Source organism: Gilbertella persicaria (assembly GCF_025201335.1).
Source record: "Gilbertella persicaria strain CBS 190.32 chromosome Unknown B0P05scaffold_7, whole genome shotgun sequence".
Taxonomy (NCBI): domain Eukaryota; kingdom Fungi; phylum Mucoromycota; class Mucoromycetes; order Mucorales; family Choanephoraceae; genus Gilbertella; species Gilbertella persicaria.
In genome coordinates, this window is record NW_026251968.1 from 34,160 (window position 1) to 54,573 (window position 20,414).

Below are 20,414 nucleotides of genomic sequence, written 5' to 3' on the forward strand. Positions count from 1 at the left end.
TTTATTCCCTGATTTTATTTTATTGAACTTGTACGTTGTATTTTCTTATGTATATACCAACATATCAAGATTTTTTTTAATAATATTTAATCCTTTTTCTTTATGCTATTTACATATCATTAATATTGTACAATTTTGGCCATCAATTCCTCTTCAGCAATATCTTGCTCAAGTTTCTCTAAATAGTTGTAGTTGATTAGATTTCCATAGTATACAGTTAGTGCTTTCACTTTTCCACGAAGTGAGTTTTGTTCAATTTCACATGTGTTTCCTGGTCCTGCTAATCGAGCGAGTTGTTGAGGGTCTGTGTTTCGAGGTACAAAGAAGGCAACATTAGGTGTTATTTGTGAGGCAATTTCAAAAATCTTTAGGCTACAAAATGCGTTATTACATTGTATAACTAGTCTCAGCTTTTTACCCATCACCAGGTATCATCGTCTTTAGATCATAAGTGTCTTCTATCATATAAGATGGTCCTCCCCAAGGTGGCGATAGAAATACGACATCGGCTTTTAGGGTTGGTGCTAAATCAAAAAAATCACCTAGAATGAATTCGATTCTGTCGGCGACCCCATAGATCTTGGCGTTCTCACGAGCACAGTGAAGCTTAACTGGGTCAAGGTCAATTGCAATGACGCGCTCGCATGTGAAGGCAAACTGAATGGCATTTCCACCGCATCCACAGAACGCATCAATCACAATATCTGCTTGACATCTTTGGGCTATGTGTTCTGCGATTTTCTCGGGTGTTACAGAAAACCATCCCTCTGTAGAAAATGAATATCTAATGCAAAGTATAAAGTGGTATACCTTTGTCCATCAAGATGCCTTCATCGAATCTAGAGAAATAAGCATATCTTTGGTAGTAATATCTAGTCTAGCATGAGCATGAGCAACACAGGGTAATTCACTTTACTTTATCATGTCTGTAGGCATCGTATCTTCGGTATAAGACACAATAACGCCGTTGTATTCTATAGGTTCAACTGCTTGAACTTCAGCCTTTTTCTTGTTCTTCTTTCTCTTTTTATTTCTGCCAGTAGGTTTCGTGTACCCGGAGTAAGGGTCATTCAACAACGATTTTCTTGTTCGAACAGGCAATTCTTCAGGTGCCTCAGCTTTTTCTATTTCAACGCTTGTTTCTTCAAATACGGCTGTCTCTTCTGTTGTTTCGAGAATAGTTTCTTCAGTGGAGACTATGTCCACTTGTTCTACAGCTGGTATGATTTCTTTTTCTTCTTTCTCTTTTAATTGTTTGAGCTCTTTTAACCTTTCTTGTATAGCTCGATCAACATAGCTTTCCAAATCAACTGTTTCTGAGTCATTGGATGGTTTATTGTCTACTGGTTCGGACCCAAAAACCTTGAGTGTATCTTCATCGATGCTTTGTTGGTCATTTATCAAAGCAAGTTGGCCAATATCATCGTTCTTGGACATCTTTTCTTGCTCGTCAAAGTCTTTGTTGTTTTTCAGACAAGAGACTGTTGTATCTTTGAATGTAACTGGTTCCTCTTCAGAGTCAGAGGCAACACTTGCAACCTGTTGTTCGGGATTGCTGTGATCCACACTGTCTTTGTTGGGCAAGTCGAGATCCTTAGACACTGTGTGATCTAGGTTGTTTGAGTTGTCTATAGAACGAACAGCAGACTTCATGTATTTGTCAATTATGCGTGTAAAAAGCTGATTAAACATTCACTTTTTTTTTCTTATTGACACTTTCAGAAAAAAAAAAGCCAAATGAAATAAAAAAGCAGTCAATGAAAAAGTTGAGTTTAATCCTGTGAAGTCTCGAGAAAAAAGTGAGGAAGTATAAAGAACTTCTTTAATACATTGTAAAGCTTATTTTTGAGACAATTCACTTCCAATCTTGTAGTTCAAAATCTTGTTCCAATCCATCTTGTTACGTGTCAATGGCAAGGCTCTTCTCAAGCCCTTAAAAGTGTTTTCAGCAAGATCACTGTAACTATCGTTCATTGAGCTTTGATACTCTTTATCAAAGGTTGAGATTTCTTTTACAACAGCCTTCGCTAATTGTTCTTGATCCTAAACCAGTTGTGAATACACAGTCCTAGACATCATTTACATTATGCTTACATCTTTCTTGTTAACACGGAGAGTGACATCTTTATCTGCTTTGAGTTGAACATTACCATCTTCGTAATAATGAACATTCACTTTTGTGGTGCCTTTAAGATCGCCTGACTGGGTATCATAAATCCAGGAAGCTAACCATCTTCCATTCCAAAAATTGTTAGGATTGTATTTGTTGTCGACAACAGCAACAGCAATTTCGGTTTCAGTAGCATAGACAGTGCAAACACCGTTAGGGAAATGATCTTCAACATAGGCTAAACATTCTTTTTCAACAGCAATTCGAAGTTCTTCCAAAGTACTTTCAGTAGTGTATTCTTCAGCTTCAGAAGTAGTCTATGGATGTATTTTAGTTTTTTTTTCGTTCCTGGTTTCTATGGTTACCAAGCGCATATGATCGACCTTGAAGGTCTTTTTTGAGCGAGGATCAAAGAATTTGTCTTCTCCGACTTTGCCATGCTTGGATAGAATGACCTAAACCAAATATATATATATATATATCAAAAAATGATGGATAAACATATCTAACATACATCATAATCTAAGCCTTCTGGCTTAACAGTAATATGTTGTTCTGTATTGTATTGCTCAAGTGCTTGTAAAATACCATCTTGAAGATGTTCATCGTCATCAACAAGTGTACGAACGTCTATTTTTTCAAGAGAAGTGAGTACACGTGCTGCAGGGATCGCATTTACCATTAAACACGTCGTTGACCTCTCCTGGTGGACTTGAAAGAAGAAATTCTGCGGCTATTTTAACCTTGTCTTCAACAGAAACGTTTGCCATCTTGTCTGAAAATAAATAGAAAAAGAAAAAAAGAGATACAAGTATGTTTATGTGTATACAAATCCCGAAGCGGAGCTCTACAAGTAACTTTAAACCTGCTGAGATGTTTTGAAGACTGTATCTCCTAGTTGTCAATAGTTGTATCAAATGTCAAGTAATTGAAGACGTTTTAAAACGGTAACCTTTATTTGTGGCATTGACTTTGTCATATGTAGCGATGAAAAAAGACAAGAACGAAAAACTAAATTAGTACTTGCTCTTTGTAGAGTTCTCATCATTAGCATGTAGATAAATCAATGTTGTGTACATTTATCCTTTGCTATTTCGTATGAAAATATGAGTCAATCAGTATAAATAGAAGACATGACTATAAATCATAATGAAGTAAATCTCTTTTAGTCATTGTTGGTTCTAATGGGTTACTCGTCTTATGTTCATTGTTATAAAGACTGAAAGAAATCTATAACGCACTCAATAACCAAGACTTTGACTTGCAAATGAAGACGGCTAAACAAGGTTGGAAAAATCCTCTCCTCCAACAAGTGATTCATCATTTCAGCACAAAAGATTCTCTTCTTTTGTCATATTCCAGTTTGTATAAGGGGTTTTGTTCGTATGTGAGTGACTTATTTAGCATGTTGAGTATGTTCAATGTATAGAAATGCTCTAATACGATTGTTTAAATGAATTCTTGAAAAGAAGACCAAAAGTCTAACCATCTAATCCAATAGCTAAAGATACTCGGTATATACAAAGAAAGCAATGCATTTTACTTTTTAGTGCATGATAAACAGAAAAGTTAGTCACGAAAGTATAATAAGCCTCTAGTCCTTGCTCAGACAGTTATATCATTTGCCTCTTTTTTCGGTATGTCTGGAAAGAAGAATAAGCCTAGCAAGGCTACACAACCTGCTTCGGCCAAAAAATCATCAGGCAAAAGAGGCATCGTCAAGAATGGAAATGCAGGCGCCAACGCCACTGAAGACAAACCTGTTCCTCAGCGTTCTACTATTTTTGGCGATTGGACAGGCAAGACACCTGTCTCACTCTTACATGAACATTGCCAAAAGTCCAACTGGGAGAAACCGGAGTTCGAGATCAAGAAACAAAAAGACAACTACATTGGTCAGGTTACTCTCAGTCAACGGAACAAAAAGACAGCTCAGATGCAGACAGTTGTGTTTACAACACCGAGCGAGTTCCATTTGCCTACTTCTATGGAAGCAAAACATTTGGCAGCCACATATGCACTTCATCGAGTTAAATCGCACATGCCCTTGCATCGTGTTTTGCCTCCTCAGCATAGAGATTATTGGAGACAGTTTGATGCTCTCAAGACAGCAGCAAATGCATGGCAGTATGAACCAGATCCATTTACTGCTCATGCTCCTATCAATGCGCCTAAAAAGAACCGCAGTTTGCCTTCAAAAGAGCATGCTGCTTCAGCAGTACCTATGCCTACTATGCAGGCTAGAATGGATCAAGTGAAAGTACGGGAACCAGAAATGGATGAAAAGATGCGCAAGTATTGGCAGAGTTTACCTTCTGTTCAAATGGGATCAGAAAACAGAGAGCTGGCTGAACGAGTTATCAAAAAATCAAAGATTGCGTATCAACCTGTAAGTAAGCAAAGAGTAAGAGCTTATTCCTAATAGCAGCAATAGTTGCCTAGAAAGCATTCAAAAGAAGAACGAAAGCAATTGACGGATGAACTGGTTCGAATGGGATTTCGTGCTGCACATGCTGATGAAGCCTTGGATTATTCAGTCGATAAAACTGCTGCTTTAGACTGGCTTTGTAAGATAGTTCTTTAGAACGAGAGAGAAAGACACTAACAATGTCTATCCATGATAGGTTTACATGTTCCTGAAGATGGTAAAAAAAAACAAAGAGACAATGATACATACAAAATAATCTTAATCAATGCATACTAGATCTACCTGCTAATTTCATGCTTGCTAATTACAATCCAACCATGACAACCATCTCTCATACAGTTCAGTCACTTGGCAGAGATTGGCTTATTAAGCGTATGAGTGCTATTGGCTACCCAGAAAGCATTTGTATAGAAGCTTTGTCTCTTGCAAATGAAGACGAATCGAAAGCGATAGAAATGTTACAATGGCGCTTAACCCATGGAAATGAAGAGCTACCTACTGTTGATCCAGAAACAATAGATCAAGAGGAACTTACTCAACTTTGCGAGGATGAAGTGACCGCATTGGAATCCATCTATGAAGCATCACGCTTTCAAAAAGAGACAGATAAAACGGGTCGTCAAGTCTACAGTATCTTTTTTGATGTACAGACAAATCCAGAAAAGAAGAAACATCGCGAAAAACTAATGATGCAAGTGATTATTCCAAAGGACTCATATTATCCTTTTAGTTTGCCTTTATTTACCATTGAATGTGAAGGTTTACCTAGCTATTTAAAATTAGCATTTATCAAGGGATTAGTAGAAGAAGCAGAAAAGAATCTAGGCATGCCTTTTATCTATATGTGTGCTGAATGGCTTCAGGAACATGCTGATTCAATGATTGCTCATCCACCTAAACTACGTGATATGACAGAGAAATTAAACAGTTTTGATTTACTGCAAGGACCAACACTTAAGCGAAAACTAAACCATCCCAAACGCCATCGCAATCAAGGCCCATTAAAGCCTAATGCTTCTATTTCTCAACAGCTCAAAGAAGCTTTATTAAATATGCATAATTCGGCAGCCTATGTACCTATGGGTCTTGTCAGATCCAAATTGCCAGCACACCATTTCAAATCGACTGTAATCAAAACAGTCTTGGGCAATCAAATCACTATTGTAAGTGGTGAAACAGGTTGTGGTAAAACGACCCAAGTGCCTCAGTTTATTATGGATGAAGAAATCATGCAGGAACGTGGATCGACATGTCATATTATTTGTACACAACCTAGAAAGATTTCTGCTATTGGTGTCGCTGAGCGTGTAGCTGCTGAGCGTTGTGAAAAGATTGGCCAGACAGTAGGTTATGCTGTGCGTGGTGAGACAAAAGCATCTTCTGATACTCGGCTTCAATTTGTCACTACCGGTGTTTTGTTGCGTCGACTGCAAAGTGATCCTACGTTGGATGGTATTAGTCATGTAATGATTGATGAAGTCCACGAACGCTCTGTAGACAGTGATTTTTTGTTGATCATTCTTAGAGAGGTATTGAAGAAAAGAAAGGATCTTAAAGTAGTGCTGATGTCTGCTACTATCAACCAAGAACTGTTTTCCAAGTACTTTGGTGGTGCACCTGCTATTGAAATTCCTGGCTTTACTCATCCTGTAGAAGACTTTTACTTGGAAGATATCTTGGAGATGACTTCGTATGTTTCTTATATGCCTCTGTCTAAGAAAAAGTCAGAAGACGGTGATCTGCCCAAAGGAGAATGGGCTCAGTGGCAAATGCCTTACTTGGAAAAGGGATATGCTGAACACACTGTGCGCACTTTGGCTCGATACCGCAATCAAGACAAGATTGATTATGAACTTGTAGCAAGTGCTGTCAAACACATTGTCGATCATGAGAATGTAACCATTGAAGGCGGCGCACAGCCCGCTATTCTTATTTTCATGCCTGGTGCAATGGAAATCAAGCACTGTGTAGAAGCATTAGAAGCTCGTCTCGGCCATAGCTCTGATTTTGAAATTTTGCCTTTGCATGCCAACCTCTCTCCTCAAGAGCAAACCCGTGTCTTCAAGACAGTCCCTACGCATGTTCGCAAGATTGTTGTCTCAACCAATGTGGCAGAAACATCCATTACGATTGAAGGAGTTGTCTATGTCATTGACTCAGGTCGAGTGAAAGAAACTCAGTTTGAAGCAGCCAACAATATGATGCATTTAGTTGAAACATGGGCTTCTCGAGCTTCTTGTAAACAACGCCGTGGTCGTGCAGGTCGTACGAGACCAGGTAAATGTTTCAAGCTGTTTACACGCGACACAGATGACAACAAAATGCGAGCGCAACAGGTACCTGAATTGCTTCGAACACCTTTAGAGCAACTTTGTTTGACTGTCAAGGCGATGGGTGAACATGATGTTCGACGATTCTTGTCTAGAGCCATTGATCCACCTTCTGTTGCAGCCTTGGATAGTGCCATTCGTTCTTTGAGACAAGTAGAAGCGATTGATACGACTGAAAGAGGGAATTTGACAGCGCTTGGTAAACACATGTCTAACATTCCTGCTGATTTACGTATCAGTAAAATGCTCTTGTTTGGCTCTGTTTTTGGTTGTCTGGATCCAATTTTGACCATTGCATCTATTATGTCTTTAAAGAGTCCATTTACATCACCTATGGATAAACGAGAGGAAGCCAAACAGTAAGTTAAATGTCTAAAAAAACAGAGAGAGATAACAAGCATACTTTTTTGGTTTTCAGGGCTAGAGAGAAATTCAATTACAGTAAAAGTGATTGGTTAGCAGACATGAAAGCATATGAAGAATGGTACGATATTATTAAAAACAAAGGCATGCGAGCAGCCCGTAGCTTTTGTGAAGAAAACTTTTTGTCATTTGCTACATTGAATGAAGTACAAAACCTACGTCGACAATATGCAGATGCTCTATCAGAAATTGGGTTTTATAATCGATCAAGAAATGATCATTACAATCAAAACTTCAGTAATACCAACTTGTTAAAATCGATCATTTTTGCTGGTCTTAATCCTAACATAGCCAAAATTCAACTTCCCGATACTAAATATGACAAATTGCTTAGTGGTACAGTTGAAAGAGAGAAGGAAGCCAAAGAAATCAAATATATTACTAAAGACGATGGTAAGTAAACAATCATTGCAATACTCACTTATCCGTTCTTATTTTTTCTTTAGGCCGTGTCTTCTTACATCCTTCTTCTTTATTGTTCAGTAACAATAATTACAATTCATCTTTCTTGACCTATTTTTCAAAAATGGCAACCAGCAAGACATTTATTCGAGATGGTACCGAAGTCCCTTCTTATGCTATTTTGTTCTTTGGTGGACAAATTGAGGTTGATCATTTAGGCAGAGGATTACAAGTAGGCGAAGATGGTTGGGTTAAATTTAGATCCTGGGCTCGTATTGGCGTACTAGTAAATCAATTGAAGAGATTATTACAAATCGAATTAGAGATCAAGATTGAAGATCCTGATTTAGATGGTAAGCCTTTATTTTTATTTCTATTTTTACTCAAACATTCTATATAGTCTCAAGCAGTGGTGTAGCACATGCAATTATTTCACTTATTACCAATGACGGTGTTTAGACATGATAGAATACGATAATTTTTTTTTTTTTTTGAAATCATAGAATATAACTATAATGGCTTGTTTAAATGGCGTCTTAAATACTTGCCTTTTTAGTCCATAAGATATTCAGACAACACAGGGTGAATGATACCTGACTACTGAGTGATCGTTGAATGACTTCGTGGTCATTTACATGGCTTAGAAATCGAAACTGCAAGGTCAGGTTGAAAATATCCTATAGCTCAGACATTTCTAAAACTGAATTTGCGCACCCACTTATGTGTCAGTTTGCCCTATTACTACTTCCCCGCATTTAATGTTATATGCAATACTCTAATTACTGTAGTGAAGCTGAATTTAGATCATTTAGCTCCTAGTTACGCAGTATTATGTATTCATTGTTAGAATGATATTTATTTCCTTTTCAATGAAAAAATCGAATTACACCCCATCTTGATCATATCAGCTGGATCGAAGCACTTGGAATAATGGTAGCCCATAGCTAGTGTGCAAGAGGTATTAATCTATATCCAAGACACCCAATTAGCTATTGACAATTGTACTCAGTTTGTTTACATTTGATAGTTGCATTTAAATATTTGCTAAACTGCTTTTCCTTCCTTCACTTCGAATGATTTCTTCAGTAAGTGATTAAAATCGTCTGCTTTGCTCTCAAGATTACGGAAACAACAAGGTCAAAAAATCCAACTTGGCCTAAATGGACAAGATTGACCTCTGTATTGGTCGTTTCTCTTATAGCCAGAGATTAATTGGTCCTTTACCTCCCAATCTTGGCAGTGTGAGCCAATATTATTAGTGCTTTATGAATAAGGTTATCTGTTCAGGCCAAGTTTTTCGCCAACGTGGAATGACATAAACAAATGGCTCGCCATTCATAATATTTTAAAAAGTCAACAAGTAATTGGATGTTGAAATTGCAGAACATTTTGATGACTTGAAACTTGAAGCAGTCCGAAAGCATTTCAGAACTAATGTTTTTAGTCCTCCCGCTCGTCTGTCAGCAAAGATTCGACAAGAACTTGCTGAATGTTTTAGCAATTATATAGACGACGAAGAGTTGAAGAAGATGAAGAAGGTGTTGTTTGCGATGGTGCTGAGAGAAGAAGGTGCCATCAGCCGAATCATAGAGTCTCTGGTGAGTCTTTTGGCTCAAATGACAAATCAAATGGGACTCTTGCATGAGGAGAAAGTGGAGGCCATTTTAGATGCATTTCTGTCGCCTCTCTTCAAAACCAATGGTGACTATGATCCTCATCGCTTTGACAACAAACTCTTTTGCACCCCCACACCTTCTTGAACTGTCGACCTAACTATGCTGTGGAATTCCGTAAAGCTCCAACCTATGTCAATCTTGTAGGTGAAATCAAGCCAATGCTTTCTCCTTCCGTTGATCTCGCCGTTGACGTCTTCCGCTTGGATTTTTTTTTTTCGTTGGCACTCATAGAAGAATACAACCTTGATTGCTGCATGTCTTTTCAAGCCAATGGCCTTGGTGTATTCTTCTATGTGACATTATTTCGTGGGGGTTTCTACCTCATGCTCGAGTTAGAGAGACTCACTCTTCCATCCACATTTGAAGAGTTCTGATCTTTTGGTTCATTGGACGCTTTGCTCAATGTATGCGCAGTATACGAAAAACACTGTACAAAGCAGCAGCAGCAGCAGCAACAACAGCAACAACAGCAACAGCGAAAGACAAACCTTCTCAACTATTTGTTGGTAAAGATGATTTACAGCTTGTCATCGAACAAAAGCCAAAAAACAACACCAAAAGCATCGGCCTCAAATAAATATGCCTCATCTTCATCTTGGCTTTGTTGTTTATGTAAATAAACCCTTTACGTTGTTTGTTTATTTTTCTGTAGAGATCATTGGTTTTATCGTATTGCTAAAGTTTGAAAACTCTTTAGAACACACCAGCTGTTCATCTTTGTTCTTGATTATATATGGTGATTGTAGATTTACGAAAGGATCATGGCTCATGCAAATATTTGCGGCATCATATATATCTCTATCTTCTTCTTTTGAAGGAATACTAGCGCTGATGATATTACCCGCAACATACAATCATCTATCATTGGGCTTGAATTTATATTTCTATATGTTGAGTCACACATTAAAGCGGCTATCACTTGTCTTTTATTATTCCGCTCATCACGCATAAAACGCCCTTTTCTGACACAGAAACATACTTGCTAAATATACACTTTACTTGTCATCACAGTTCTCATCACCAATGTTAGGATAATAATAACTTGGTATAAATAGAAGACATATTGGCATACTATAATAAAGCAGATTTCTTTTTGCCTTTTCTTGGTTTTTATCACAACCATCTTAGTAGCTACTAGGTAGTATAGCATGACAAATAATAGTATTTTCCTAAATAAAGATATCCTCAAGACTGGTGTAGCAGTCGAATTTAATCTCATCCTGATGATACTTCTTCCCTTTGGTTTGTTCTGATCACAGGTTGGCTATACATGCTATTGGGACCAGAAAAGAGTAGTAAATTCAATTTCGCTTGGTCATTTATGAAAATGAAAGCGATAGTTTCATTTTTTTTTACCGCTACAGTTTCTGTCCTAAAACTCCAGCCACATTCAAGAACACCTATGAAGAAACAATAAGACATAATCAAGTGGTATATACAATGCATGATTCTGAGATAACCTTGTATTACCACCAATTTGAATAGACACAAATATTGATATTGTGTATAACAGCAACAACTTCATTTGAAGTAAGCAATTTTCCAGTCTTACGATCTGCTTCAGCAATCAGTTATAGTGTGCGAGATTCAGGTACACTAGCTACGTATCAATCCGAATCAGCGTTACTTAAAAGCTCAACTTGATAGATTTACTGTAAACAAAATTTGTTCCTTGATTTTCCATCAGAAGGAAAAGCCGCTTAATTGAGACTCCTCTGAAAAAAAATTTTTTTTTATTTAAAAACAAATCTTTTATAAAAGGAGCTCTTTCCTTTTCTTCTTACAACCTAAAGGGCCACCAACTTTCGATTCTTACTAGTTTCTCTTATCTCATAACCTCAAGTTTAAACTAAAATGGATCTTTCTTGGTGCATTATCTGTGATAACCGTGTCGACGACGTATTGGTAAGTAATTCAAGTGTTTGATCTCGTAACTGATCTCATCTAGAATGAATCTTCTCTCTACTGTTCTGAGTCCTGTCAACTTAAAGATCAAATGAAGAGTATCACAAACCAAATCGCTATTAACCAACAACAACAGCAACAACAAAAGAAGCTTACTCTTAGCAAGTCCAACGCTTCCATGTCCACTTTGTTGCGTACAAAGCGTCCATCTGCTCCCTCTACTTCTTACCCCTGGGTTCCTTTGTATCGCCGCCGTCGCGGTGTTGTTGTGTCCAAGCGCTGTCAACCTGTTGTAGCCAGTTCCCTTACAACTGCCAACGCCTTGTTCTCTTCCAAGTCCACCATTGCTTAATTTTCAACAAAACCTTTTTCTCTATCAAACAACTTCCAAAAAAATAGAAAAAACACCCTCAAAACTCCCAAAAAAATTCAGCCAAAACTTTTATCACTTTACAGCAAAAGAAACTCGAAAAAAAAACGTCAAAAGCATCAAAACCATACCAAAAAACAACTTCTTTTTCAGTAAATTTGTATTCTTTTTTCGGTTGATTTTATTCAAGGCACGGGGAGGATTGTAAATATCTCAAGAGTGCTTTTTCTAGTACTTTCTTTTTCTATATTACATATACATCAATATTTTCACCAAAAAAAAATGTTCCTTTCAAGTTCATTTACATACCCATGCCACATCAACCTTCTTTTCTTTATTTTGCACATTCATTCATCCATTCATTTACATTAAAATTAATAAATTGTTGTCACAGACTATATTTCTTCAACAGAAATATCTTAAAAAAAACATCCTATTCCTCTCATATATGTTTTGTGTTCCAACTCAAGATAGTATGGTAATACAGCTTGTCTTAATGTTTAGTTTTACAACAACCTCTATTCTGATCATCAAGTAACGACGTAGTGAAAATAATTTTTGGTCTCATCCGCAGCCGAATGTGATCGAGAAAAGAAACAGAATTCATTCTCTGAAATCGAAAAATCAATCTTTCGCTTAAAACATTCAAAGCAGTTTTTTTCGTCTTGGCACATTAACAAACGCTGTAGATATTTATTTTGCAAGTCTGTAGATGCAAGAAAAATTGAAACTTCAATAGTAAAAAACTGAGCTAATGAGATAGACATTTTTGAAGGTTTTCTGATGATAACATACAATTTTTGTAATACAATGTTTAAAACAAAAAAATAATAATGTCTGAGACATATTTTGAGTACTTGGACATGTCCATAAAGTACAAAAGAAGCTCAAATTCGGAGATCGAAGTTATCTTCCATGAGTAATTGCTCATCGTCGAGAGTACTTTTTGGCCATTCCACTTCCTACACAAAACCATCAACACTCGCTTCTACTTACATCAAAAATTACCGAAGCTCATCACTAGCCTTTAATGCATTCACTGTCCTTACTTCCGCCGCAACACCATTGACACACTTGACCATTTCAACTTTCTTTGCCCAGTCAAATACAAAATCTGGTGTCACATCCTCTCCACATATATCGATCCTTCTCTTACCGCTCCTTCAATTCACCACTTACGACAACTCCTCAATCTTCGTACCACCATCAGTCGCTCCAGTCATTTTGCATTCCCAACCCTATCTACACAACAAATCTGCGCTAGCACATTGGAAAGTCTATAGTCCAGCCATTGGCGTTCGGTTTTTGATTTCATAGAGGGTTAATCAATAACATTATGTCCAGTTTCAAACACATATTCATTAAAAAAATAAGTGGTTAACTTAAACCACTATATGAGAAATGTTGTTCATTGTATTCTAATATCTTATGTTGTTCTTTATGAAAAATCTTTTTCGTTAACCCATGTGTTATCTTTTGTATCATAGCCTTTCCATTTTACTAAGAATACATAATCGTTGCTTTCATTTATTTTGTGTTTTATTATATATTGCGGAAAATCTACATCTTCTTTACAATTTGTATCTTCATTAAGTTCCTCTTCCTTTATCTCATCTACTATCATATTGTCTATATTGTTATTTAAAGTTAAATCTGAAAAGTCACTTTGAAGTTCATTCATTCTTTTGATCTTTTCTATTTGTTTAATTTCATTATTTAATACAATATCTATGAGCTTATATTCTGTAGGGAAATGCTCTTCTTCTTTCTCTTCGGCCTTGTAAGTCAGGCCATATAGTATTTATGTGATGTTTGATGTTTGATGTTTGCTGTTTGCTGTTTGCTGTTTAAGGAGTTTTGATTAAATTCCAGTTCAACTGTTCTTGACTGTTCATTTGCTTGAATATTCAAACTATTATGTATTATTTGTTATAGGTTTGGTTAGTGTAAGAGCAACATGCTTTGGCTTAACCCCCCCCTCCCTTCTCATTCTATTTTTACTGTACAAAGTTCATACCTACAACTCTTGTCAATACCTCAAAAAGAAAGAAATCTAAACACTAACAAGTAATAATAAATAACTATGAGCAGCTGTCCAGTAGATTCTACTTAAGCACCTTCAATAACAATAATCTTATCTGTAAGTCTAGACCAGCTGAAGATTGTCTTTGTTTAAAAGGAGCGAACTTTTTTCTTTTTTACTTTGAGAGGAATATGCTTAACGTAAATGTGGTTATTTTCAGTAACAATTCTTTATGATCATGAGTAACAGTGCAAAAGTGTACAGAAGGATTTTTATTTTACAAACTTTGTTTTGAAAGAAGGCCTAGCCTTCTTTCCTTGCTGCTTCTTTTGTTTTTTGCTTTTTGGTACTTCCAAGTCGTCCTTCAGCACCATGAGCTTTTCCTATAGAACATATGAGCAAACAAGGGTTGTTTCTTTTAAATTTTTCAGCTTATACCTTGACAAAATCAAATGCTTCTACAACTGAAGGCAAATTGATCATGTCATTTGTCTCCTCCACCAACAAAAAGCGTTTCAGGAGTACTGACATATAAATGCCTTCAGATGCAAGAAACATTCTGAAAAGAGAGCAACGGAAGCCTATGCCATTATGGTTAGTACTTGTCTATTTTGTGATAGAACTAAAATAGCGACTTACCCTCCACCAACAAACCATATGATATGGGATCATTGAACCCTAAAACGAGTTGGTCGTTTATGGAGTGCTTCATCTCCTTCAACAACTTCACAAAGTCGCTCTCTTCTTGGTAGCAGCTTGTCTCGGCAGGTCTTTTTACTTCGACAAAGAAAAAATACAAAGGATTTTTTCTTTGAGCAACACCAATCATAAAGTCAGGCTTTATGCCGTAATGGCTTCCGTCGGTCCTAAACAAGAACAATAATGTCATCAGCTCAAACAATCTTTAAAAAGAAGGTATGCCTACTTACGTTGAATAAATAAAAGATCTATCTAGACCAGAGGTAAGCATCTGTGTCCAGATAGGCTTCAAGTATTTATCCATGAACGATGTTTCGGATCCATACGGCACATTTGCCTGGTTGTTCTTGAGCTGCTTTACCAAGGACTTGATTGCTTTTGTCATGGAGTCTTGATCTTCATCTTCGCCTTCGTCTTCGACTTCATCTCCCTAGTATTGTAAAAGAATTAAGGGCGCAACTTTATCTAAAATATAAACCGACTTACATCAGCAATAGCTTTGCAATACATGATTGCGCTTGCCTTGGCTTTCTTCGTTGCTTCTTTGGCACCTTGTGCACAGTCATTCAAAGCATTAGATACTTGCTTTGGAAAGTATCTTGTAATGCATCTATTTTCGCCAGTGCTGCTGCTGTTATCGCAGACTGGGAAAATGAACGAGAGAGACCTATTTTTACCAAGTCAATGATTTACAAGAAGAAAGAATAGAGTGTAATCTTACAAGATGTTATGAGATGAAGAGAGAATAGACATAAAATAAGAGAAAAGGTAATAACACAGAGAAAGTCCGTTAGAACTTGTATAGGCTTTTATTTCCCCAAAAGAAAAAATATATCAAAAAAATAAAATAAATCAAAGCAATATGACAAGATTGCATAATGATAAAAAATACGAAAAAAGAATATACGCTGACGATATCATTTTAACATTAGGTTCTGATGGTCTATTTGATACAAATCATATTTTGTTAGATAAAGAAGAGGTATTGAAATGTGTTAAATCACATCGCGAAAAAATAGATTTACTATTTACAATAAATAAAAAAGACAGGAAAAGCATAGTTGATACGGATCCTCAAGCATATTCTAAGTGTATGAGATATTTAAATGATAAAATACACAGTGTATTTCATGTAAGGATTATGGAAGACAGAAAAACTGAAAAACATGATATAAAAGGTCTGGATTTCTGGGAAGACAATGTCATTACATATAATAATCCTGAAAAGACTTAGATGATAAATTATTTTATAATGACGAGGTGGAAGATTATCTTGATGATATATTTTCAGGTGAAAAAGGAAAAACTTTGGACGATGTGGTGCAATACGAAAAAGAACAAGGAACATACTATGATTCTAATTATGTAGATCCTATAACATATTTCAAAAAGGTTGCGAATATAAAAGAAGAAACCCAAAATAAAATGTGTACAAAATGTAACAAAAGAGAAATACTATCGGGAGACAAATGTGTCCAATGCAAATTTGTTTGAATTCTATTTTGATTATAATGACCTACAGACATTAAAAGTACTAAAAGTATTTCCAATTTTTATAAGTCTGGATATATCGCCTTATCAACAAAGTTCAACTCTTATGCAACATTCACCTTCAACATGACTTATCTGTTCGTGGACGGGCCACCGTCCTTAATACTCTTGTTTTTTTTTCAACTCTGTGGCATGTTATGCGCCTTTTACACTTTACCAAAGAACAACTCGCCAAATTTCAGCAAATCGGATTATCCTTCCTCAATAATCGCCGTTACAACAAACTTCCTTTCTCCACTCTGACTCTCCCCAGAGAGAAGAGCGGCCTCGCCGTTTTAGATCCCTTTCTTCAACAGAACGCCCTTCAATGGCGTTGGCTTCACCCTCTCCTACACTTCAATACATTCCATTCCTTAACCCAACCTTCTCTTCCAGTCCTTCACTTCAGTTTACATTATTTTTTTACATCTATCACTCACCCCACATACCATTGGTCTCTCCTGCTCTCTTCTTATCGTTTATATCTTCCTACCCTAATTCACAATTACTTTGCTAACATATTTCAAGCCGTCGATGTATTACCACACAATTTCGATTCCTGCCAAGTCCCTTTTAAAGTCTGTCTCCGTCTTCCTATCTCCGAACTTTTCATTCATCACCAACAACCCTCTGGTCCATCTTCTCTCCTTTCCTTTATACCGCCTGATTCTCTTTTCCGCAAACCCTCTGATCTCTCCCGCCTCATTGGTCACGATCTATTCATCCACGATACTCAATCTCTATCCATAAAATACCGCACACGCAATAAATTGACTCAACACTGTCGTATCCCCCTTCAAATATTCAAACATATCCACAAACAAAAACTATTTCTCAAACCATTTGTCCTCGCTCACCTTGAATCTACTATGATCACACCTCTCCATTAACACCTACAATATCTTTCATCCTTCTTGCCTGCAATCCTTTGTCACCACACTTACATACTTTCAATCTGTCTCCTCACCATTAGTTTTCAAACCTGCACCTCCCATTATTTCTGGTTATAAAGCCTTACTTCCCCAACACATTCCTACACCCACCTCACCTTTTGACACTGTCCCTAATTGGAAAGCCTTTCGGTCACTTCAAATCACACATCGCCCCCGCAACATCTTGTTCCGCTTCCTACACAAAACCATCAACACTCGCTTCTACTTACATCAAAAATTACCGAAGCTCATCACTAGCCTTTAATGCATTCACTGTCCTTACTTCCGCCGCAACACCATTGACACACTTGACCATTTCAACTTTCTTTGCCCAGTCAAATACAAAATCTGGTGTCACATCCTCTCCACATATATCGATCCTTCTCTTACCGCTCCTTCAATTCACCACTTACAACAACTCCTCAATCTCCGTACCACCATCAGTCGCTCCAGTCATTTTGCATTCCCAACCCTATCCGCACAACAAATCTGCGCTAGCACATTGGAAGGTCTATGGTCCAGCCATTGGTGTTTGGTTTTTGATTCTACACCCTTCACCTTTTCTGCTGTACTCTCCGATGAACAAGAACTTATACTTTTTGACTGAAATCACTTTCCTTACTAGTTAAACTTATGCACCTTTCCTCTCTCTCTTTCTTATTGCACATCATACCCCTCCAGTCTTAATTATCACTCACTATGATATCTTTAGGACTTTAAATAAAACAGGAACATAGTTCCCCTACAAAGAAAAATTTTTTTAGCCATTCTGGACATGTTTTTGTTTTTTTTCCCAAACTGACTCCAAAAGAACCTCAAATGTTAGTATTCATTGCTAGTAAATGTTTTAGCTGTATAAAGATGTACAGAAATGATTCAAACCTCCTTTTATGCCTAAAGAAAAAAAATTAATCCTCATCTTTGCATAATATAGAGGGGTATGGTCCTTGGAAATACTGTAATTCCTGATTGAATCAAAGTATATAACTGTATCAAGAACAGCTCTATCTGGAATACGAAAAAGAATACATGTCTCAGTCATTTTAATCATTGTTTTTTCTATAAAAAAAAGACAAATAATTGACTCATTGAAAGTTAGAAGATCTTGTGTTTGTGCTGCCCTATAAGCTATCAAAAGTATTGATAATAGCTTCTTTTATTATATTCATGAAGTAAACTAACTGATGTTTCCTTTAAATAATTGTATTGAATATCAGTTCTCTTGAATTTACATAATGGATAGATTTATACGCATGATACTATAGAGTTTGAGAACAAAATACTTCTGCGTAAGGTGTTTATATTATCATATGCAAAGTAAATGCAGGCTGCATTGAGTTAGATTGGGTAAATAAGCAAATGGAACATAGAAAGAACTGTTTAAGGCATTAATATCCTTTTTAGTACTGCAAGGCTTTATTCTGTAATAGGCACCCGTATGTTCATGATCTATCAGTCCAATTGATGAATTTCTGCATTAACATGTTTATCTAGCTAACATCTATATATCTTATCTGCTCCTGTCTTTGGAGCAAATAGGGTGTTTTCTTTTGTTTACTTTATAGTTATAGTATTCAATAATCAACTTTAAAAAATCAAATACAAAGAAAAGGCTAAAGCTTCGGTCTGATGGCTCGAAGGCACAGCATTTGATACTATAAATATAGTCTTGCTCTGCTTTCGTGCACAGTCTTTTTTGTTTAGTCTAAAATCTTAAAGCATGCTTTGATCACTTTAAGGTTTGTTAATATATGCTTGTATTCAAAAGGACTTTAAATAAACGCCTTCTTAGAATGCAATAGTTTGTAATTCGATAATGCGCTTTATTAGTAGTATATCAATATCAAAACTTGCAAAGTACTCTTTTTTATGGACACAATGCACCGAGGAATGTCTTGGTTAAATGCCCTGAGTGCCTGGATACTATCAATAACTTGTTTGATCAATTATGTGATACATAGGTACAAAATCGATGCATGATATCAGTAATTAACTCTATCTAACAGCTACTCTGTGACATGTAACCATATTAAAAGCCTCATAATTTTTACTGCTTAGATCATCATCATTCAATTGCTCATTTTCTTTTCAACGGATTGCACATCAAAATCATATTTCAATATTTGGTCTTAACGACTTGTGATGTTTGTTATTAGAAATTACATCGAACAAAAGGCAGATCAAGCGTAGGCTCTTGCGTTGTATATAAAGTTTGGTAATATGGACTGGGTTTTCATGTTCTGCATGTTCTGTGCTACATTGCACCAATGCCTGCGCATTTGCTCTGAATGTTTATTCATACAATTGCAGCGGAGAATCAAGACATTAGATCTAGTTATTCCAAAGAAAAAATGGTATATATAGATAACGACTCGAACGATTCATCTTGCTCTCTATTCAACTGCTCTTACAACGAAACATGTTGGCTTTAGTCAAATATCTTTTGGTTGCTTTAGTTGCTCTTTTTGCCTTGACTAATGCCCAATGTTCATCTAACTTGGGTGTTTGTTATAGAACACTTAAAGGAAGAGACTTTTCTGGCTGGTACCAAGAGTGCTCTGATAAGATTCAAAAGCAAGGCGTTAGACTTGGTGTTTGGAAAGCTAGTGTTGGTAATTGGAACTCTGGAGGACAAGGTTGTCAATGTACATATAGCTCTACAGTACCTGGTGTCTGGCAAACCGTTAGAAGATCTCTCTGGGATAGAGCCATTGATAAGAAGCATGACTGTAGTGATGCCCTCTACCAAAACGTTTGCCCCATTGGTCAAGGCCAAGTTAGCTACACTTTTGCTTGTCGTTAATAAACTAGAATAATAAAACCTAAAACGATTAATCTTGAATCAATTAACGCTTTGAGCAATCATGCACTTTATTGAAAAGCCAAAGAAAACAGCTGGCTTCTCTACGCATAGTATTGCTCATAAAAAGATATATATATATATATATAAATATTGTGCATAACACTTCCCTAGCACTTTTCTTCCAAGTAACATAAGTATACTTAGTTGTCCTTGAGATAAATAAATAAAAAGCCACCTGAATCTACACAAACTGTTTATTTGTAGCCAGAAAATTTCTATCACAATTGTTCACCACTATATTGAACAAGCATCTCAATTTCATCGACTCATTGGTTTGTTGTAGCCACTGCCCATTTACTGTTCGCTATTGATTTACAAAAGACTATTTTCAGCTTTAGTCGAGCAAATCCATGCTGTAGATATAAAAGAATGGGACAAAAAACGAGCAAACTCGTTTAGTCAAGACGGAAGATCTATTTTCATCGTCATTTTCCTTTCTCAAACCATAAGTGTATAATCGTCTGCTGAAGGTATTTATCTAGTTTTGATCACTAAATTTGATAAGCTACATTTTTCATTGAATCTAAAATTGGTAAATGCATAAATCACGCGAATTTGAACGCGTCTCTCCTCTCTTTTTTTAGGGAATCATGGAGTGGATCAAAGCAACTATTACAGACTCGCGATCTATGGATCTAGACAATATTACATCTGAGCATCTAGCATGTTGCTCATTTCATAAGATCAGCTTTGGATACAACAACCGAGATCGGTTTCATTCAT

At 36.5% G+C, this 20,414-nt stretch overlaps 8 protein-coding genes across 8 annotated transcripts; 5 read left to right on the top strand and 3 right to left on the bottom strand.

Moving 5' to 3' along the window:
* Positions 1-33: 33 nt before the first annotated feature.
* B0P05DRAFT_529268 (RNA cap guanine-N2 methyltransferase-domain-containing protein) lies at positions 34-1,765 on the bottom strand. The gene is made up of 5 exons (XM_051576725.1): positions 1,284-1,765; positions 917-1,220; positions 811-872; positions 419-767; positions 34-372 (listed from the first exon to the last, which is right to left on the bottom strand). Exons 1-5 carry the CDS (start codon positions 1,690-1,692, stop codon positions 120-122), a joined length of 1,377 nt encoding a protein of 458 aa, XP_051437734.1. The 5' UTR covers positions 1,693-1,765; the 3' UTR covers positions 34-119.
* B0P05DRAFT_529271 (F-actin-capping protein subunit alpha) lies at positions 1,744-2,926 on the bottom strand. The gene is made up of 5 exons (XM_051576726.1): positions 2,790-2,926; positions 2,625-2,740; positions 2,476-2,565; positions 2,095-2,427; positions 1,744-2,043 (listed from the first exon to the last, which is right to left on the bottom strand). Exons 1-5 carry the CDS (start codon positions 2,878-2,880, stop codon positions 1,840-1,842), a joined length of 834 nt encoding a protein of 277 aa, XP_051437735.1. The 5' UTR covers positions 2,881-2,926; the 3' UTR covers positions 1,744-1,839.
* An 806-nt stretch (positions 2,927-3,732) lies between these two features.
* On the top strand, positions 3,733-8,225 carry B0P05DRAFT_529276 (P-loop containing nucleoside triphosphate hydrolase protein). Its single transcript, XM_051576727.1, has 7 exons — positions 3,733-4,499; positions 4,545-4,677; positions 4,735-4,755; positions 4,815-7,227; positions 7,287-7,684; positions 7,738-8,046; positions 8,094-8,225. Exons 1-7 carry the CDS (start codon positions 3,750-3,752, stop codon positions 8,150-8,152), a joined length of 4,083 nt encoding a protein of 1,360 aa, XP_051437736.1. The 5' UTR covers positions 3,733-3,749; the 3' UTR covers positions 8,153-8,225.
* A 628-nt stretch (positions 8,226-8,853) lies between these two features.
* B0P05DRAFT_584312 (uncharacterized protein) lies at positions 8,854-9,453 on the top strand (the record flags this gene model as incomplete). The annotated part of the gene is made up of 2 exons (XM_051582337.1): positions 8,854-8,951; positions 9,138-9,453. The coding sequence occupies 2 exons, from the start codon at positions 8,854-8,856 to the stop codon at positions 9,451-9,453; spliced, it is 414 nt and encodes a 137-aa protein (XP_051437737.1).
* A 1,770-nt stretch (positions 9,454-11,223) lies between these two features.
* On the top strand, positions 11,224-11,626 carry B0P05DRAFT_577643 (uncharacterized protein; the record flags this gene model as incomplete). The annotated part of the gene is made up of 2 exons (XM_051581797.1): positions 11,224-11,274; positions 11,318-11,626. The coding sequence occupies 2 exons, from the start codon at positions 11,224-11,226 to the stop codon at positions 11,624-11,626; spliced, it is 360 nt and encodes a 119-aa protein (XP_051437738.1).
* Positions 11,627-13,939: 2,313 nt separating this feature from the next.
* Positions 13,940-15,119, bottom strand: B0P05DRAFT_584314 (uncharacterized protein; the record flags this gene model as incomplete). Its single annotated transcript, XM_051582338.1, has 6 exons — positions 13,940-14,050; positions 14,106-14,248; positions 14,307-14,533; positions 14,597-14,796; positions 14,853-15,033; positions 15,088-15,119. The coding sequence occupies 6 exons, from the start codon at positions 15,117-15,119 to the stop codon at positions 13,940-13,942; spliced, it is 894 nt and encodes a 297-aa protein (XP_051437739.1).
* Positions 15,120-16,088: 969 nt separating this feature from the next.
* On the top strand, positions 16,089-17,350 carry B0P05DRAFT_529290 (uncharacterized protein). Its single transcript, XM_051576728.1, has 2 exons — positions 16,089-16,291; positions 16,870-17,350. The coding sequence occupies exons 1-2, from the start codon at positions 16,225-16,227 to the stop codon at positions 17,091-17,093; spliced, it is 291 nt and encodes a 96-aa protein (XP_051437740.1). The 5' UTR covers positions 16,089-16,224; the 3' UTR covers positions 17,094-17,350.
* Positions 17,351-19,074: 1,724 nt separating this feature from the next.
* On the top strand, positions 19,075-19,670 carry B0P05DRAFT_529292 (uncharacterized protein). The gene has a single exon (XM_051576729.1). The coding sequence runs from the start codon at positions 19,248-19,250 to the stop codon at positions 19,629-19,631; it is 384 nt and encodes a 127-aa protein (XP_051437741.1). The 5' UTR covers positions 19,075-19,247; the 3' UTR covers positions 19,632-19,670.
* The last annotated feature ends 744 nt before the right edge of the window (positions 19,671-20,414 follow it).

What these genes read in the sequence shown, in the direction of transcription:
- B0P05DRAFT_529268 (XM_051576725.1), bottom strand. Translation starts at nt 1,692, where the DNA reads ATGTTTAATCAGCTTTTTACACGCATAATTGACAAATACATGAAGTCT. An exon ending in ATGCCTACAGACATGATAAA is followed by an intron (nt 873 to 916) that starts GTAAAGTGAATT and finishes ATGCTAGACTAG; the next exon opens with ATATTACTACCAAAGATATG. An exon ending in ACGATGATACCTGGTGATGG is followed by an intron (nt 373 to 418) that starts GTAAAAAGCTGA and finishes CGCATTTTGTAG; the next exon opens with CCTAAAGATTTTTGAAATTG.
- B0P05DRAFT_529271 (XM_051576726.1), bottom strand. Translation starts at nt 2,880, where the DNA reads ATGGCAAACGTTTCTGTTGAAGACAAGGTTAAAATAGCCGCAGAATTT. An exon ending in GGTCAACGACGTGTTTAATG is followed by an intron (nt 2,741 to 2,789) that starts GTAAATGCGATC and finishes TTGAAAAAATAG; the next exon opens with ACGTTCGTACACTTGTTGAT. An exon ending in TCCGTGTTAACAAGAAAGAT is followed by an intron (nt 2,044 to 2,094) that starts GTAAGCATAATG and finishes CAACTGGTTTAG; the next exon opens with GATCAAGAACAATTAGCGAA.
- B0P05DRAFT_529276 (XM_051576727.1), top strand. Translation starts at nt 3,750, where the DNA reads ATGTCTGGAAAGAAGAATAAGCCTAGCAAGGCTACACAACCTGCTTCG. An exon ending in CAAAGATTGCGTATCAACCT is followed by an intron (nt 4,500 to 4,544) that starts GTAAGTAAGCAA and finishes TAGCAGCAATAG; the next exon opens with TTGCCTAGAAAGCATTCAAA. An exon ending in AAACGAGAGGAAGCCAAACA is followed by an intron (nt 7,228 to 7,286) that starts GTAAGTTAAATG and finishes TTTGGTTTTCAG; the next exon opens with GGCTAGAGAGAAATTCAATT.
- B0P05DRAFT_529290 (XM_051576728.1), top strand. Translation starts at nt 16,225, where the DNA reads ATGGCGTTGGCTTCACCCTCTCCTACACTTCAATACATTCCATTCCTT. An exon ending in TAACCCAACCTTCTCTTCCA is followed by an intron (nt 16,292 to 16,869) that starts GTCCTTCACTTC and finishes CCTCACCATTAG; the next exon opens with TTTTCAAACCTGCACCTCCC.
- B0P05DRAFT_529292 (XM_051576729.1), top strand. Translation starts at nt 19,248, where the DNA reads ATGTTGGCTTTAGTCAAATATCTTTTGGTTGCTTTAGTTGCTCTTTTT.